Source organism: Symphalangus syndactylus, chromosome 2, assembly GCF_028878055.3.
Source record: "Symphalangus syndactylus isolate Jambi chromosome 2, NHGRI_mSymSyn1-v2.1_pri, whole genome shotgun sequence".
Taxonomy (NCBI): Eukaryota; Metazoa; Chordata; class Mammalia; order Primates; family Hylobatidae; genus Symphalangus; species Symphalangus syndactylus.
This window is the reverse complement of record NC_072424.2, coordinates 136,911,973-136,928,734: the sequence shown is the minus strand read 5'-3', so window position 1 is coordinate 136,928,734 and position 16,762 is coordinate 136,911,973. Positions and strand designations below refer to the sequence as shown.

At 43.2% G+C, this 16,762-nt stretch overlaps 1 protein-coding gene and 1 long non-coding RNA gene across 2 annotated transcripts in view; one reads left to right on the top strand and one right to left on the bottom strand.

Moving 5' to 3' along the window:
* Positions 1-1,589: 1,589 nt before the first annotated feature.
* Positions 1,590-16,762, bottom strand: part of LOC129476065 (uncharacterized) — a 48,733-nt gene continuing 33,560 nt past the window's right edge. The window contains exons 2-3 of the long non-coding RNA XR_008654879.1: positions 4,808-4,911; positions 1,590-3,554 (exon numbers count right to left, since the gene is read on the bottom strand). This is a non-coding gene — a long non-coding RNA (uncharacterized lncRNA). The remainder of the gene's footprint in view (positions 3,555-4,807; positions 4,912-16,762) is intronic.
* TAGAP (T cell activation RhoGTPase activating protein) lies at positions 5,158-15,617 on the top strand. The gene is made up of 10 exons (XM_055268604.2): positions 5,158-5,436; positions 6,119-6,203; positions 6,292-6,345; positions 6,665-6,731; positions 8,052-8,218; positions 8,781-8,942; positions 9,483-9,592; positions 11,008-11,203; positions 12,380-12,494; positions 13,490-15,617. Exons 2-10 carry the CDS (start codon positions 6,177-6,179, stop codon positions 14,785-14,787), a joined length of 2,196 nt encoding a protein of 731 aa, XP_055124579.1. The 5' UTR covers positions 5,158-5,436; positions 6,119-6,176; the 3' UTR covers positions 14,788-15,617.

The window sequence follows — 16,762 nt, the reverse complement described above, 5'->3', positions numbered from 1 at the left end:
ACGCAGCTAAGCTGAAGCCCTACCTAGGTCCCACAGCAGTGATAACGCAGCTAAGGTGAGGCCCTGCCTGGGTCCCATAGCAGTGATAACGCAGCTAAGGTGAGGCCCTGCCTGGGTCCCATAACAGTTTGTGTCATCAGCCATACAGCTTCTAATCACCTAATCTCAGGATGCCTTATTTTTAATTCTTCATCTTGATCTCAATAAGTGGAGAAGGCAGTTTAAAAAGAACATTTTGTTTGAGACTTTCTTAGTTTTCAAGCCAGCTTTTGAAAACACAGAGTTCTTCAAATATTATTTTATGCAGAGCCTATTTTGTATTCCAACACAAAGATAAATTCATAATTGCAAATATCTGAGGGGGCAAATTTGAAATGTCTGCTTCCACTACTGCAGAAATGCAGGCATTTGTGGAGACGGCAAATTATTTTGCAAGATGCAATGATGCTTGACATTATTTCAGGGATGCCAGGGTCCCAGCAAACCTCTGAGAAGTTCCCTGGAAGGCAGCCCTTTTCCTGCCAGGAAAATAAAAATAAAAATAAAATGACCTTAAAAGGACTGAATTGTATTTACTATAGCAGAGACTGAGTCCTTGCCTGCATCTGTGAGCCCGGGGCCTGCAGAGAGGTGAGAAAGTCTCTTCCAGGCATATCTTCCCCACCCACAGACTTTCCTAGAAGTTTCTTTTTTTTTTTTTTTTTGAGACGGAGTCTTGCTCTGTCACCCAGGCTGGAGTGCAGTGGCGCAATCTCGGCTCACTGCAAGCTCCGCCTCCCGGGTTCACGCCATTCTCCTGCCTCAGCCTCTCCGAGTAGCTGGGACTACAGGCGCCCGCCACCACGCCCGGCTAATTTTTTTGTATTTTTAGTAGAGACGGGGTTTCACCGTGGTCTCGATCTCCTGACCTCGTGATCCACCCGCCTCAGCCTCCCAAAGTGCTGGGATTACAGGCGTGAGCCACCGCGCCCGGCTTCCTAGAAGTTTCTTAGAGGAGAGGCAGGCAAGGAGTTTTATTGCTAATTCACTATAACCAAAGTCACCGCACAAAAGATTCTGCAGGTTGGGTACTTTGCAGATTAGTGAATCCAAGACTGTCATTCAAAGTGAGCACCAACTCCCCAGCCCCCAGAGTCCTTTATGCTAAGTCCTTCTCTGCCTCCAGACAGTGAGGAGCATGGCTCTGGGGACGTCCACACCTCCCAGAGCACACAGAACTAGGGAGTCTAAGGTGAGAACACTGGTAAGGCTTTGGTCCTTGGAGGGTGGGAGGTGAGAGGCTGGACAGGTGTGGTCGCGCCCTCCTGACAGATTCACTGACAGAAGCTGCCACTCAAGTCCACCTAAAGTGAGGCCTCCTTCCTCACCACAGAGCTAAAGAATCCACGTGTCTAATCCCACAACATTGGTATTGACGTAAGCCCGCGGTGTGTGCAAGGAGAGGCTGTCTCCAGCTCAATCAAATTCTGCAACGATGGTCACTGTTACAGCGTGACAAAGAGGCAGTCTTTCTCCATGAAACGAAACAGTCCAAGAGGCTAAGTGACAAAAAGTCTGAGTAACAAATTGCAATACCAGCAAAAGTACGGTGAGATTTAAATGTTTTATTTTATCACACAATTTTAGTAGTAATTAAAGTATAGCAAATGCCTACTGTGTGCAAAATATGAGGCCAGGCACTCGTAAGAATAAAAGATGAAAAAAGTAGACTCACAGTCTACTGGGTGCGGCCACCATGCAGGGCCAGGGAAGGAAGTTTAATTCAATCTAGAAAAGTCCCTTCTTGGAGTAGATGGGACTTGGGCTAGATTCCGAGGGAAGGGCAGAATTCCAAAAGGCAGATAGGGTGAATGGCATTCCAGGAGGAGGGAACAATTTATCAAAGGCCTGGAGACTCAGAAGCACACTTTTAGGGGATGACAGTAGACTGCGTGGCTAAAACATATGACAAGTGGGAGATGGGGAGGAGGGATAATCAGAGAAAAGGCTGGATTGCCCTTTTTTAAAAAAAAGAAATTGTAATTTGAGCTTTCTAGAAGATCAACCCATTAATCAATCATTAGGTAGCCAGACACTGGGGTGATGGAGAAGTCCTGAAGGAAACTGTGAACTCTTTGGGAAAATAATCTTCAACACAGGAAACTGTTGACATTAATCTCATTACAGAATGCAGGGCTCTGAATCACTGGGTGGTCCCAGGAAAAGAAAGGGAGAGTGAGTTCAAAATGAAGAGCCGGACTCTGATCCTCCAGTTGGTGTTTCCCAGGCAAGCTGGGTAAACAATGTGGAGAAAATGACTTCCATATTCTGGTTCACAACAGTCCAGACTGAAGTGGTAACTGAGCCTGAAAGTATGGGAAGGAATGATGGTGCTTCCAGTCATCCTCCAAAGCACACATGTACACAGCATAGAAGTCACAGTCCCCAGAACGGAACTCACTGTCCTTAGAGACTCACCACAAGAAAAGCAAAGCCAATTCTTTGCAGAAAAATTGATTGTGACCAGGACCCAAGCGATAAAAGTGCCACAGTGAGAAGCATCTTTACAGGTGTGGGTTCCACCGGGGTTTCCTTCAGCCCAACCCAGCAAAAGCCGTTGAAGTTCCTTTCCACGTTCTGAAGACTCTTACCATGCAGGACGATGCGAGCTTGCTTTTCGAAGAGATGTGTGGGAGACAAGAATATGGAAAAAGTGAAACTGACATTTCCATCTTTTTTTCTAACTTTTGGCATAACTGCTTCCAAATTTTACACTGTATTTATAAATGTTTCTCGTAGTGTTTGGGAAACTGCAATCAAAATTACTGTGAGATTTTCAGAGTTGAGGGTGCAGCACCTGCCCTTCACAACTCTTTCTCTTTCCACAGTAGGGGCCATATGTAGGCGGGGCCACAGTCATGAAGGAGAACGTCTCCTCAGTCCCCCACCAGCACAAGCCAACAATGGTGGCTTTCCTTCAGTCACAAAATGTACCTATTCATTAGATGTTGACTGTCAAAATCTCCCAGGGACCCCAAAGGATGGCACCTCCCTCTGGGCTTTCCCACCATCAGTTGGGTCAATAAGAAGAGCCAAAACAGATTTCTGCTTCAAAAAATGGAGGGGCCCTAACTTTTTTCTGTTGCCGTATTTGCTACTAACTTTTCATCCTAGATAGTTCCCTGGTTGCTTAACTAGGCATGGTAGGTCCCAGAAGAAAAAGAAAAGTCCGTCGATGTAACCATTTCTGCAGGTCATCAAACCATTCATGTTATGTATTTTTAAAAGATGCTGAGGCTGGGCGCAGTGGCTCACACCTGTAATCCCAGCACTTTGGGAGGCCAAGGTGGGTGGATCACCTGAGGTCAGGATTTCCAGACCAGCCTGGCCAACATGGCGACACCCCATCTCTACTAAAAATACAAAAACTAGCCAGGCGTGGTGGCACATGCCTGTAATTCCAGCTACTTGAGAGGTTGAGACAGGAGAATCACTTGAAGCCGGGAGGCAGAAGTTGCAGTGAGCTGAGATCGCGCCATTGCACTCCAGCCTGAGTGACAAGAGCAAAACTACATCTAAAAAAAAAAAAAAAAGAAAGAACAGTAAGTACATTAAGTTTCTTACAAAAATTTGAAAAGTCCGTTTGTCAGAAAAAAAACAGTTTAGAAAATACATACTAGCAATGAATATACATCACAATATATATTATATGATATATAGAACATTATAGTAATATTCTATTTTGACTATTTTATAAGAAAATGTATATATTCAAAAATTATTTATTTAGTACCTATTATATGCCTGGCACTAGGCTGGGCACAGTGTAAATGCCCTTTTTCAATTAAAAAGATCAGTGAGTTCACTTTGGAGGTTTATAAAGGCGAGAGAGGGATGCTGAAAGAGTGGTGGCCTCTACAGCTGCCCTGGGAACACTGGGTGAACTCTGGCACTGTGGTGGATTTAAGAGAGGGAGTGCCCAGCTGGAAGCCTGAAAACCAGGATCTGTCCCTAGGTCCCCACTGAGCCACTGAGTTACAGAGCAAATTTCGACCTCTCTGTGCTTCGGTTTCCCAAAGTCTGCCCCATAATCACCTCCTTTCAGTAAAATGACAAAAGAACTGACAATTTGGAAAAGTCTTAAAATTAAAGATGCTGATGATAAAAGAAGCCAAGTTATTTTAAAACTTTTTATTGAAAAATAACATAAATAGGGAAGTGTGCACATAAGCCTAGCACCACCCAGATCAAGAATGGACCATCACTAAGCCCCCGCTGGGCCCTGGAAGTCACTACCATCCCCTCTGGGAAACTGCTACTCTTGCTTCCAACAGCACAGACGACTTTTGCTAGTTTTGTGCTTTGCATTAATGGGAGCTGGCAGGATATACACTTTCACGTCTGGCTTCTTTTGCTCAACGTCATATTGTGAGATCCAACCATATTGTTGGCTATAGTCATAGGCTGTTCATTGTCAGTGCTATATAACATTCATTCCCTATGTGAATGGATCACAATGTCCGCATTCATTGTCGTGTCGAGGCATTTGAGTGGTTTCATATATAGCCCTTGATCTACAGAAAAGATCAGAAATTCTCTTATGCAGAAGGAGTGATCCACAAATGAAATTCACCATCTCTTTCCTACTTTAAATTGGTCTGATCAAAGGAATTTTTTGTTCGTTTTCCTTCCATGTCAGAACGACAGCTGCTCTGACTGTAAATTAAGCATCAATACTTTTGACCAGGAGTTACAGAAAGGAGAAGGGGGTTACTATATTGACCACTGACTCAAGGGAATTTTCTTCCTACTTCCAAAGGAAACTAACCTGGCTTTGGACGGTGATTGTTCCTCAAGGAAGGGACTGTCTTGGGTTTCTTTCTGGTTCTGTAACAGTGTCCCACATCCAGGGGTGCTCATCAACGTGTGGTGCTGGTGGACAGAGCAGATGGCACGTGGGAGGGGAAACAGCACCCAAACAGGATGCAAAAAAAGGCACATGAAATTACCACTTTAGAAAATAAAGTGATGTTTATGCACAGAATAACACAATTTCTTGTTCACACATCCCACCTATGACATTAATCAGAGCCTTCACCTATGGGCTGAATGTCATCTTTTCCACTCTTAGTAGTTTACAGATTTTTTACTTTGAAGTGGAAGAGAAAAAAAAAAAAAAAAAAGACATAGCTGCCCTAAAAGGAATGAGGAAGTGAGAGCTCTCCAGTGTCTGGCTGGCTCCATCCGTGTGACAGCCCATGATGTTCTTTCCGGTCTCTGTAATATTCTGAATTTCCACCTGCCCACCCCCTCGCTTATAATGCAGAGCATGTGAAGGGAGACCGGCTCAGTCTCTCTCTCTCCCAGTGGACTAGAAGGAGCAGAGTGTTATGCTGTTTCTCCCATTCTTTACAGCTCAGCGGATGTAAAAGAACTCTGGCTAGAGACCCTCCAAGGGTAAGTACTATATATTAACATGCCTAGAAATTACAAGCTGCCTCGCAAGCCACAGGTCACTCAGATCACAGGCAACAGAAAACAGCTGTCCCGTGGAATATGCTCTCACTTTATAAAGTCTCAGGACAAAGAAAGCTTTGCTTCAACGTGAAGGCTGCACCTTTTTGGTGTAGGAATTCTGTAAATGTTATCTTTGTTTCTGTTTACTATTTTAGCATCCTGGGGTATGTTTTTTTTTTCCTTTTTGGATTAGATGAGAAAATCCATGCCAAGCACCTACTACGATAGCTGCCATATAGTCATCACTCACCCAAAACAGTTAATGTTAATGTTAATTTAAAATGTTAATGTAATTGATATCCAGATTATCTCTTGATGGGAACGGAATAAATTGGTAACAACGTTTAGAGTGGTAAAGATAGTTGGCTTAAATAATTTAGAAATAATTGTGTTCAGACGCTGTTCTTAACAACATACGACATCTGGTAACACAGAACTGACTTTAAATGAAAACTTGTCTATGTAATAGTTTTTTCCAAAGTAAAGGCAATTGAAAAAATAGCAAAATAGAAAAATAAATAAATAAACAGTTTCAAACTCTGTGCTTTGGCAAAGCGGCACGGAAAGTGGCCAACCTACTATGTGTGTCCCTCCTAACTCCTTTCCATATGACTCGTTGTAGACAGAGCCACAGCCACACAGGAGTGAAATCCACCTCTGGACAGTCAGCCCCAATACTGATGAAGCTGAGAAGCAGCCACAATGCTGTGAGTGACCCTCTCACATTTATTCATTCACGTCTCCTAGAGGCAAGGGCCAAGAGATATTTACCTAATTTTATGTTTTCTCTTTTAGTCAAAGACACTAAATGCCAATAATATGGAGACACTAATCGAATGTCAATCAGAGGTAAGAAAGCAATTTTTAAAACTTTTTATCTGTACTGTGAGAAGGTGGAAAGCTTTCTGTTTTAATTGAATATTATTTGGGTTGAATATTAATTATCAGAGTAGTAAATTAACATCACACATGTAGTAAATTAAACACATTAATTAGGATCTTATGTGATGCCAATCTTTAATATTGCTTCTAGAAGCTAGAAAAAACATCAATGCACTCTACTGACTTCATTTTTAACATGAATAAAATGTTGTATGTGTGTTTTGTGGGGAAAGACTCGATAGGTTTCTTCAGTCACTATATTTAACTGAAATAAAAATGTTTTTAGGGTGATATCAAGGAACATCCCCTGTTGGCATCATGTGAGAGTGAAGACAGTATTTGCCAGCTCATTGGTGAGTTTTAAAAACATACTGATCTTTTATGTAAGTGCTAACAACCAGTGTTCTTGGTTTGCAAAACCACAGCGCTTTTACTCTACTAGGAATTTTTTTTGTATAAGTGTTCTGTTAAAGACCGCAGAACATTAACCCTTAAATGGCAGGTGTGCTCCAACTCACTAGAGCAGGGAGTGCCGGGAGAGGAAAGAGACTCTCCATAAAGAATCCCCAGTTCTGCCAAGGGTTTTTAATGCAGTTCATCTCCTGGCCATGTACGTTTCGACAATTAGCATGCACACATTTGAAAAACACACAGTGTCTTTTCCATTTTCTTCCTCCACTTATGGAGAATGCATCCAAGAGCCTATGAAGCAGCTGTCACTGATCTCAAATCCCAAACGACCCACCATTCACTCTCAATTTTTTTCATAATGCATTTCATTATAGCGTAACCCTGACCCAGTTCTCCTGAACCATAAAGACAGGCCACTTCTTTCCCATCATGCTTCCACTTGCCAATCTAAAATGTATACAAACAGATGCCAATGCATTTAGAAAATATAGCCTTTATAATTAGTAAAAAAGAGAAGGAAGGAAGGAAAAGAAAAGAAAGAAGGAAATTTTTGAGATTGCAATATCCATTGCACACACATCTTGTGGATTTCGGAAGGACAGAATATCTTGATAACGTTTTGCTGATAATTCCCAGTTGTGAGATCTAGGTTCAAGCCTTCCCGCAGCGATTCGTATTTGCCTCTGTCCTAAAGCAGCAACCCGGAAAACCCAGGTGACCAAGTCACCTGGAAGGAAGAATGGTGTTAGCTCCCTCTAGTGGCTGTTGAGTGCCTGCGTGGCTACTAAGGGTTGCTATATGCCTTCGAAAAGATTGAGCAAGTCACTTCCTCACCTTTTAAGTTTCGTTTTCGTCGCTAAAGGAGGAAATCAAAATAATCTATTTCATATCAGAAACTTCCTCTATAGTTATTCAGGCCAGTAGGTTAAGATGGTTGTTTATGATCAGCACAGTCAGGTTTTGCTAATTTTCTGTAGCAAACAGCTGGAAAGAGTGAAAACAGGAAAGGTGGAGGCCTTGAGGAACCCTGGTGTTGCTGTTTAGGGAACTGGTTGCCCTGGTAACAGTGTGCTTGTTTATCGGCTGGTTTTTCTAGATTAAGATTCACGCCCTTTGCTTTCTCAAGTTTTCAAAATTATTTTTCTCATATCGCATACTATAGACCACATTATGTGGCCAACGATACCCATTTTCTTACCTGGATCTTTGCTTATTAACACTGTAGTCTAATTTTTCTCATTGCCTTGTTTTCTTGGCTGTAGAAGTTAAGAAGAGAAAGAAGGTGCTGTCCTGGCCCTTTCTCATGAGAAGACTCTCCCCTGCATCAGATTTTTCTGGGGCTTTGGAGACAGACTTGAAAGCACCGCTATTTGATCAGCCCTTGTCAATTATCTGTGGTGACAGCGACACACTCCCCAGACCCATCCAGGTAGGCGTGCATTCTCTCATAAACCTACTTCAGTTTTCAACTGGACACACAAAATACTCGGGAAATCTGAATGTCTTTCTCCTATTAAGTTTGTAGGGACTGATCTTCCATATTTTCCACTCTTCGACATGGCACTCCCACATACGTGTGCAGTCAGAAGAATATCTGACTGCTTCCATTCCAGAAATTGAAATTAGTTGTATTTGCCAATAAGCTCAGAGCTATGGTCCCTCCATTCCTCTGACTTCACAGAGTGGAGAATGCTGAAGACTTTTAGCTTCTGAAAAGTCAAAAGGGGGAAACAGAATATAGACTTTGTGATCCGAAATCCAATGTTCATATGGAAGTATTGGAAAGGAGAGAGCTCCAAAGTGATTTTAGAAAGTGCAAAATTCGAGCTTTCACAATTTGCCTCCTCTTAGAAAAATAGCAGGGTTGAGGAAGGCCACTGATAGCAACTGGACTGAAAGCAAAATCTGACATCAATATTCCTGTTAAGACTATCTCAGTATACTAGAGAAGAAGGGTAACCCTTTCCTGTTCCTATTGCTGTTTCCTTTAGGACATTCTCACTATTCTATGCCTTAAAGGCCCTTCAACGGAAGGGATATTCAGGAGAGCAGCCAACGAGAAAGCCCGCAAGGAGCTGAAGGAGGAGCTCAACTCTGGGGATGTGGTGGATCTGGAGAGGCTCCCCGTGCACCTCCTCGCTGTGGTCTTTAAGGTGAGTTCAACACACTTGCGCCAAATAACCTGCCAAGAGGCCCTGACACACTCGTTCTCAGGATGCAAGAAATAGGCTCTTCTCCCCACACAGCAAGGTACACTGATCTTGGAGTTTAATTTTTTTCGTTAAGACCTTTATTTATTTATTTAGTAAGCACCTCTGTTTCTGTGACCTCAGATTCCAACAGAAAGTGATGCATCCAACAGAAAGTGATGCATTCTGCTCTCCCAAAACTTTGCCAAGTACAGGCAATTTGATTGTTCCTTGGCAGAATCCATACATCAAAATCCAGTGGCCCCTGAGAACACACCCACCCGGGGATGGTGCCTCTGACTCTGCCTGATGTTAGAAAGTTGCAGAGAGGCCAAGGGTGTCAGAGAGAGGGTTCCCTGGATTCATCAAATGCAGGAATGAAGGGGCACAATCTATGATGGGCTAAGCATAGAACACCCTGCGATGGAAAGAAAACCAGGGGAAAATGAGTACATGGGACATCGTACAGTACCAATAGGCCAACAGCCCGCTCTCATCCCCCAGGACTTCCTCAGAAGTATCCCCCGGAAGCTACTTTCAAGCGACCTCTTTGAGGAGTGGATGGGCGCTCTGGAGATGCAGGACGAGGAGGACAGAATTGAGGCCCTGAAACAGTAAGTCATCAAAGTCATCAGTGATTGCCAGGCCGCATCGCCTCCGTCTTTTGATTCTTTACACAGCTTTCTAAATGCTTCACGATCCCTGTGCCATGAGAATTGTGATGTTTAGGAGATCCGAGTGGAATTGCTCGTCCACTCCCAGAATAAAAACCAGAGGGTGCCCTGGACTTTTGAATTTTAATTTTAGCCAAATGAAATATTTCTTCAAAAAGTAGAAAGTGAACTTCAATCCTCACAAATCCCAAGAGGTTAGGGAAGTCTAAAAATGTAAGATGTTCAAAAAGGTATGAGATAAAATCAGACCTGAGAACTTTAACACAGGCTCACCAGCAAAGTGTAGGAATTCCGGGTTATCTTTAAGCTACATTGACTGGTGTCATGCAAGGCAACAGTTCTCCCATAAAACATCCCTCAGGATGCAGCCAGACAGCGTGGTGGGGGGCAGTTGTTTTGTTCATAAAACTTCATAGCATATTTCATCTTCTTATAATTAACCCAAACGAAAACTATATAATAACAAATTCCAGTGAGAGTAAAAATAATAACATATGCAATGGAAAGTGTGATCTATTAGTGACTAGAGAATTCTAAAACCCAAGCTTTGAAATGTCAGCATGGTTGTCACATCCTATGAAAGTTTATCTAAATGTTATAATTGTCCCACATGGCTAAATACTTTCAATGACATATGTATAGAATTGAAGACATTAAAATGTCTGTCCCAAAATGAAAATTCTAAGATTATCACAATGAGTTTCTACCTAGACATAAAGCATTTTTATAACAATTCCTTCTTCTAAGAAATGAAAATAATCACCATTTCATTTTTGAAGAAGTGAGACTTTAAGAAGTCTAATTTCTTATCATTAGAAACAATGTTGCGATTTAAGTGCCGCCTTACTATGAACACGCCCTGAGAAACTGATTTAGTCTTCATAAAGATTTCTCAGAATGTTGTAAAAATGTGTCATCTTCGTTTGGTAATTATAGTTTTGTTTCTGTCTTTGTTTTAAGGCAAGAAAACCAGTCTAGCCGTGTTAGAAACAGAAAGAAATTCTACATGGCTAAATGATTACTCAACAAAACTATTTTCTAAACATAAAGGCAAACTATGGTGTTTAACGCAGATTGCCTTCATAATTCAAGCTCTGTAGAAATAATAAAGGGCTGTGTTATTGGTGTCCCAATTACAAAGGCCAGTTTCTTAGCTCCTCAAGACCTTGTGGTTAACCAGTCTCACTCTGTGTCAGTTGCCACTGGAAGTGTCTGAATGGGCATTTCACAATATTACTTGTGAAAATGCACCTTCCTCATTTTAAAGGAAGTCTGGTTTTGGCAGAAACTCTCAGCTTGCTACACTGAAGACCATTAGCCTTTTTGAAAACTAACATCCCTTCACTTGATTCCAGGGTTGCAGATAAGCTCCCCCGGCCCAACCTCCTGCTGCTCAAGCACTTGGTCTATGTGCTGCACCTCATCAGCAAGAACTCTGAGGTCAACAGGATGGACTCCAGCAATCTGGCCATCTGCATTGGACCCAACATGCTCACCCTGGAGAATGACCAGAGTCTGTCATTTGAAGCCCAGAAGGACCTGAACAACAAGGTTTGTTCTGCTTACTGATGAGAAATCCCCAACTTCTGATCTTACCATCTGTTTGCCAAGTCCAGGCAATAAAATGCTTCTGAATGTCTCCAACTGACTCAGAATCACAGTGAAAATATAAAATGCAAAATGTTTTTGTCATAGTTCCACTCTCTCAGATACATGTATCTAATGAAACTGAATAAATCTGTGTCTTCTGTCATCTGTGAGACAGACGAGTGCTGCGAGTGTTTACATCACTCTCTCCCGATATAAAAAAGCCCTTTTGTTTTTGTGTTTTGTACACCACAGTCTATCAGTCTATCAATCTGGGAAACTACTTACTTAAATGAAAATTTTATTAATACTTTAAATTTTTTTAAGTTCTTAAATTTAAAATGCATGTCTCAAAACACCAAGGAGTATCTAGCTTTAATGCATATGATTGTTGGCATGGTGGCTCACGTCTGAAATCTCAGCACTTTGGGAGGCCGAGGCAGGCGAATTGCCTGAGCTCGGGAGTTTGAGACCAGCCTGGGCAACATGACAAAACCCCGTCTCCACTAAAAATAGAAAAAATTAGCCAGGCTTGGTGGCGGGCGCCCATAGTCCCAGCTGCTCGGAAGGCTGAGGCAGGAGAATCACTTGAGCCCAGGAGGCAGAGGTTGCATTGAGCTCAGATCGGGCTACTGCACTCCAGCCTGGTGACAGAGTAAGAGCCTGTCTCAAAAAAAAAGTATCTGATTATTCCCAAATTTCTGTATGCTCTTTTCAGACACATAAAGATCTCAGATTCTCGGCCGGGTGCGGTGGCTCACACTTGTAATCCCAGCACTTTGGGAGGCCGAGGTGGGCGGATCACGAGGTCAGGAGATTGAGACCACGGTGAAACCCCGTCTCTACTAAAAAATACAAAAAATTAGCCGGGCGTGGTGGCGGGCGCCTGTAGTCCCAGCTACTCGGAGAGGCTGAGGCAGGAGAATGGCATGAACCCGGGAGGCGAAGCTTGCAGTGAGCCAAGATTGCGCCACTGCACTCCAGCCTGGGCGACAGAGAGAGACTCCGTCTCAAAAAAAAAAAAAGATCTCAGATTCTAATTTCGGCACCTGACTCCAGTGTCCCCATTCTTCCTCACCTCCCAAAAAAAAAAAAAAAAAAAAGGCTTCAAGCTGACAAATTGCTTACTTTTCCTCACAGGTGAAGACATTGGTGGAATTTCTCATTGATAACTGCTTTGAAATATTTGGGGAGAACATTCCAGTGCATTCCAGTATCACTTCTGATGACTCCCTGGAGCACACTGACAGTTCAGGTATGGAATGTGCTATCATTTGATTATGATTGTAGGGAAAAGTTCATGCCAGTCTGCCAGTCATGTAAAGCATCTCTGATGTTTGAGGCAGAAGTTACCTTCACAAATCACCGAGTCGGACTAGACTCCAGTCCATTAGGAAGTCATTAAACATGAAAACCCTGCTCCGGGCTTTTCCTGCAGCACCTCCTCAGCCCACAGATAGTCTTTCCCCCTTCCCAGTGTACATCGCAAATCACTGCTGATTTCACTAAGCTACCTTTAGCTCTAGAGTTGGAGTGAGAAACTTTTGTTTCTACTTCATGGGATATGACTCCATCACAATGAAAATGGGTCCAGTAAAAGGAGCAGTTTTAAAAATTAAGGTCAATAAATTTTCAGTGAAATGCTGTTCTCTCTTTTCTTATTCTTCCCTCTCTTTCTCTCCTTCCTCCCTCCTTTACTCATTTCCTTTCCCTATTTTTCTTCTGATGTCAAAATAAATTCAGAAAGAAACAAACTTTTCATGTGGTACATTTCTTGTCATATCAAGCCCCTAAGTAGTTCTGCTAATAAATCACCTAGTGCCCTGATTGGTATGAGCAGGGCGAACTGTAGCAAAGTTCATTTCTAAAAGAACCTGAATGGCCGTGCATGGTGGCTCACGCCTGTAATCCTAGCACTTTGGGAGGCCAAGGCAGGCAGATCACCTGAGATCAGGAGTTCGAAACCAGCCTAGCCAACATGGTGAAATCCCCTCTCTACTAAAAATAGAAAAAATAGCGAGGCATGGTGGTGGGCACCTGTAATCCTAGCTACTGAGGAGGCTGAGGCAGGAGAATCGCTTGAACCCAGGAGGCAGAGGTTGCAGTGAGCCAAGATCACATCACTGCACTCCAGCCTGGGCAACAAAGCGAGACTCCATCTCAAAAAACATAAAATAAATAAAATACAAATAAAAGTAAATAAATAAATAAACCCAAACAAATGTTCAACTGCTGCTTGACTTCCCCCAGATGTGTCGACCCTGCAGAATGACTCAGCCTACGACAGCAACGATCCTGATGTGGAATCCAACAGCAGCAGTGGCATCAGCTCTCCCAGCAGGCAGCCCCAGGTGCCCATGGCCACAGCTGCTGGCTTGGATAGCGGGGGCCCACAGGATGCCCGAGAGGTCAGCCCAGAGCCCATTGTGAGCACCGTGGCCAGGCTGAAAAGCTCCCTCGCACAGCCCGATAGGAGGTACTCAGAGCCCAGCATGCCGTCCTCCCAGGAGTGCCTCGAGAGCCGGGTGACAAACCAAACACTAACAAAGAGTGAAGGGGACTTCCCCGTGCCCCGGGTAGGCTCTCGTTTGGAAAGTGAGGAGGCTGAAGACCCATTTCCAGAGGAGGTCTTCCCTGCAGTGCAAGGCAAAACCAAGAGGCCGGTGGACCTGAAGATCAGGAACTTGGCCCCGGGTTCGGTGCTCCCGCGGGCGCTGGTTCTCAAAGCCTTCTCCAGCAGCTCGCTGGACGCGTCCTCTGACAGCTCGCCCGTGGCTTCTCCTTCCAGTCCCAAAAGAAATTTCTTCAGCAGACATCAGTCTTTCACCACAAAGACGGAAAAAGGCAAGCCCAGCCGAGAAATTAAAAAGCACTCCATGTCTTTCTCCTTTGCCCCTCACAAAAAAGTGCTGACCAAAAACCTCAGCGCGGGGTCTGGGAAATCGCAAGACTTTACCAGGGACCACGTCCCGAGGGGTGTTAGAAAGGAAAGCCAGCTTGCCGGCCGAATCGTGCAGGAAAATGGGTCTGAAACCCACAACCAAACAGCCCGCGGCTTCTGCCTGAGACCCCACGCCCTCTCGGTGGATGATGTGTTCCAGGGAGCTGACTGGGAGAGGCCTGGAAGCCCACCCTCTTATGAAGAGGCCATGCAGGGCCCGGCAGCCAGACTAGCGGCCTACGGGAGCCAGACCGCGGGGAGCCTGACCGTCGGGAGCATGAGGGCGAGGATGCTGGAGGCTGACTGCCTCCTACCCCCTCTTCCACCTGCTCACCACGTAGAGGACTCAAGACACAGGGGCGGCAAAGAGCCACTCCCTGGCCACGGACTCTCTCCCCTGCCTGAGCAATGGAAACACAGCAGAACTGTCCATGCTTCTGGGGACTCTCTGGGGCACGTGTCTGGCCCAGGGAGACCTGAGCTCCTCCCGCTGAGGACCGTCTCCGAATCCGTGCAGAGAAACAAGCGGGACTGTCTCGTGCGACGATGTAGCCAGCCGGTCTTTGAGGCTGACCAATTCCAATACGCCAAAGAATCGTATATTTAGGAGGGAGGCCATACGCCATGCCATAGCTTGTGCTATCTGTAAATATGAGACTTGTAAAGAACTGCCTGTAGATTGTTTTTAAAAGGTCTTGAATAAGCTCCTTTAGAAAGTTGTGGAAAGCCCTCCTCAGTGAGGATAGCTACACCATGGCCATGGCGATCAGATAGTCTGTGTGTACCTGGATTTGTGCAATATGTAAAAATGTATAAAATGTATTCTAGATAAGGTGTTAGGTGCAAAGAGTGTCTAATGATCCCTGCACACGTTTGTGAACTTGCAGTGAAGTACATTGCTGTTCCTTGCTTCCTGGGGCACTTTTCTCTTGGTTAGTGTTTAAAAATTATCTTTGCTTTTTTAATGTGGCCTCAAATGTCATGCCAATTTTCACATTTTCCACAAACTCCATTTAGAGAGAAATGTTTAAATCTCTGGTATAAGTTTACTCCATACTAAACTACATATTACTCTATATAAGCAGCCTTGCAATAACTAATCACCACCATAGAAGAAAGAAACAGACTGCAAGGAACAGAGTTGAGTGTCTGGAGTCATCAAAGGCATTAAAAACTCCAGTAAAAGCAGGGGCCATAGAAAAAATCATGAAAAACACTTCAACATGTCCTTTCAATCATCCAATTAAATTTGGGTAGATTAATGAAAATGTATTACATCAATATTAACTCATCTATAGCACTTTGAGTTTCTTTGTAGTTCATGATGTCCTATCCTATAATGTGGAGGTAAATGATTTTATATGCATTGGGGGTCATATATAAAACTTCAATGTAATTTCACTACAATAAATTGCCTTCCTTATTTGAAAGTAAAAATGTTCACTTTTTATTGACATGTTAACTCCTTTCCCTCAATTAACAGAAATCCACTAAGAAGATCATTCACATGTTGGTTCACTCAACAAGCATTTATTGAATATATATTCACTATTCTAGACTAACAGCAAGACCGGGGATCTTGTTTAGGAAGAAGCAGTCCCTGTTCTCCAGAATTTGCAAAACCATAAAAAAGCACCTACTTTAAGACATTTTTTTTCAGCAAGCAGTCATTCTGCCAGAAAAATTTAGTACACAAATACAGGATAACATAACAAATGTAAAATTTCTCATTTCCGGTGAATTAAACTTTCCAGTAATTTTCCATCTCACCTCATTCTTATGATGCTCAGTTTGTTTAATTATTGGCAAACATAATGGTAAAATGTTTGTAATGTATTAGAACTTTACTGCTCAATTATTAAGATATCTATCCAGTATCTTAGAGATGCTCAACTTCAATTTTCCTTATTTTATCAGCTTTTTAAAATAAAAAATCATGCATGCTTCTGATTTGTTATAGAAATATTTTGTGTTGAGTCTTTTCAGAGATGATTTATAAATAATGTGCAAAGTTAATAATAATGTAAAATAGACTGCTCAAGGCAGCACACTCAGACCTAATATTAAAAATACTTTATTGATGGGCCAGGCGTGGTGGCTCATGCCTGTAATCCCAGCACTTTGGGAGGCCGAGGTGGGCAGATCATTTGAGATCGGGATTTTGAGACCAGCCTAGCCAATATGGTGAAACCCCATCTCTACTAAAAATACAAAACATAGCCAGGTGTGGTGGTGGGTGCCATAGTCCCAGCTACTTGGGAGGCTGAGGCAGGAGAATCACTTGAATCTGGAAGGCAGAGGTTGCAGTGAGCCCAGATCATGCCACTGTCCTCCAGCCGGGGTGACGGAGTGAGACTCGGTCTCAAAAAATTAAAAAATAAATAAATAAAATAAATAATAAAAATATTAAGCCCCAATAATATATAAATTTCATGGGGCAGAGCTTACCTGACTGCTAACTTAAGAAAAGCAGTCCTTTTCCAGAGTTGGTCACTAATAGCAATAGTTACAATTTTAGCATCTACCATGTGCCAGGCACTGTGCTAAGTATTTCAGTACTGAAAAAAAAATCCTGTGCCTCT

Coding starts and splice junctions, on each gene's coding strand:
- TAGAP (XM_055268604.2), top strand. CDS start 6,177: ATGAAGCTGAGAAGCAGCCACAATGCT. Junction 8,219..8,780: donor CACTCCCCAGACCCATCCAG/GTAGGCGTGCAT, acceptor TGTTTCCTTTAG/GACATTCTCACTATTCTATG. Junction 8,943..9,482: donor TCCTCGCTGTGGTCTTTAAG/GTGAGTTCAACA, acceptor CTCATCCCCCAG/GACTTCCTCAGAAGTATCCC.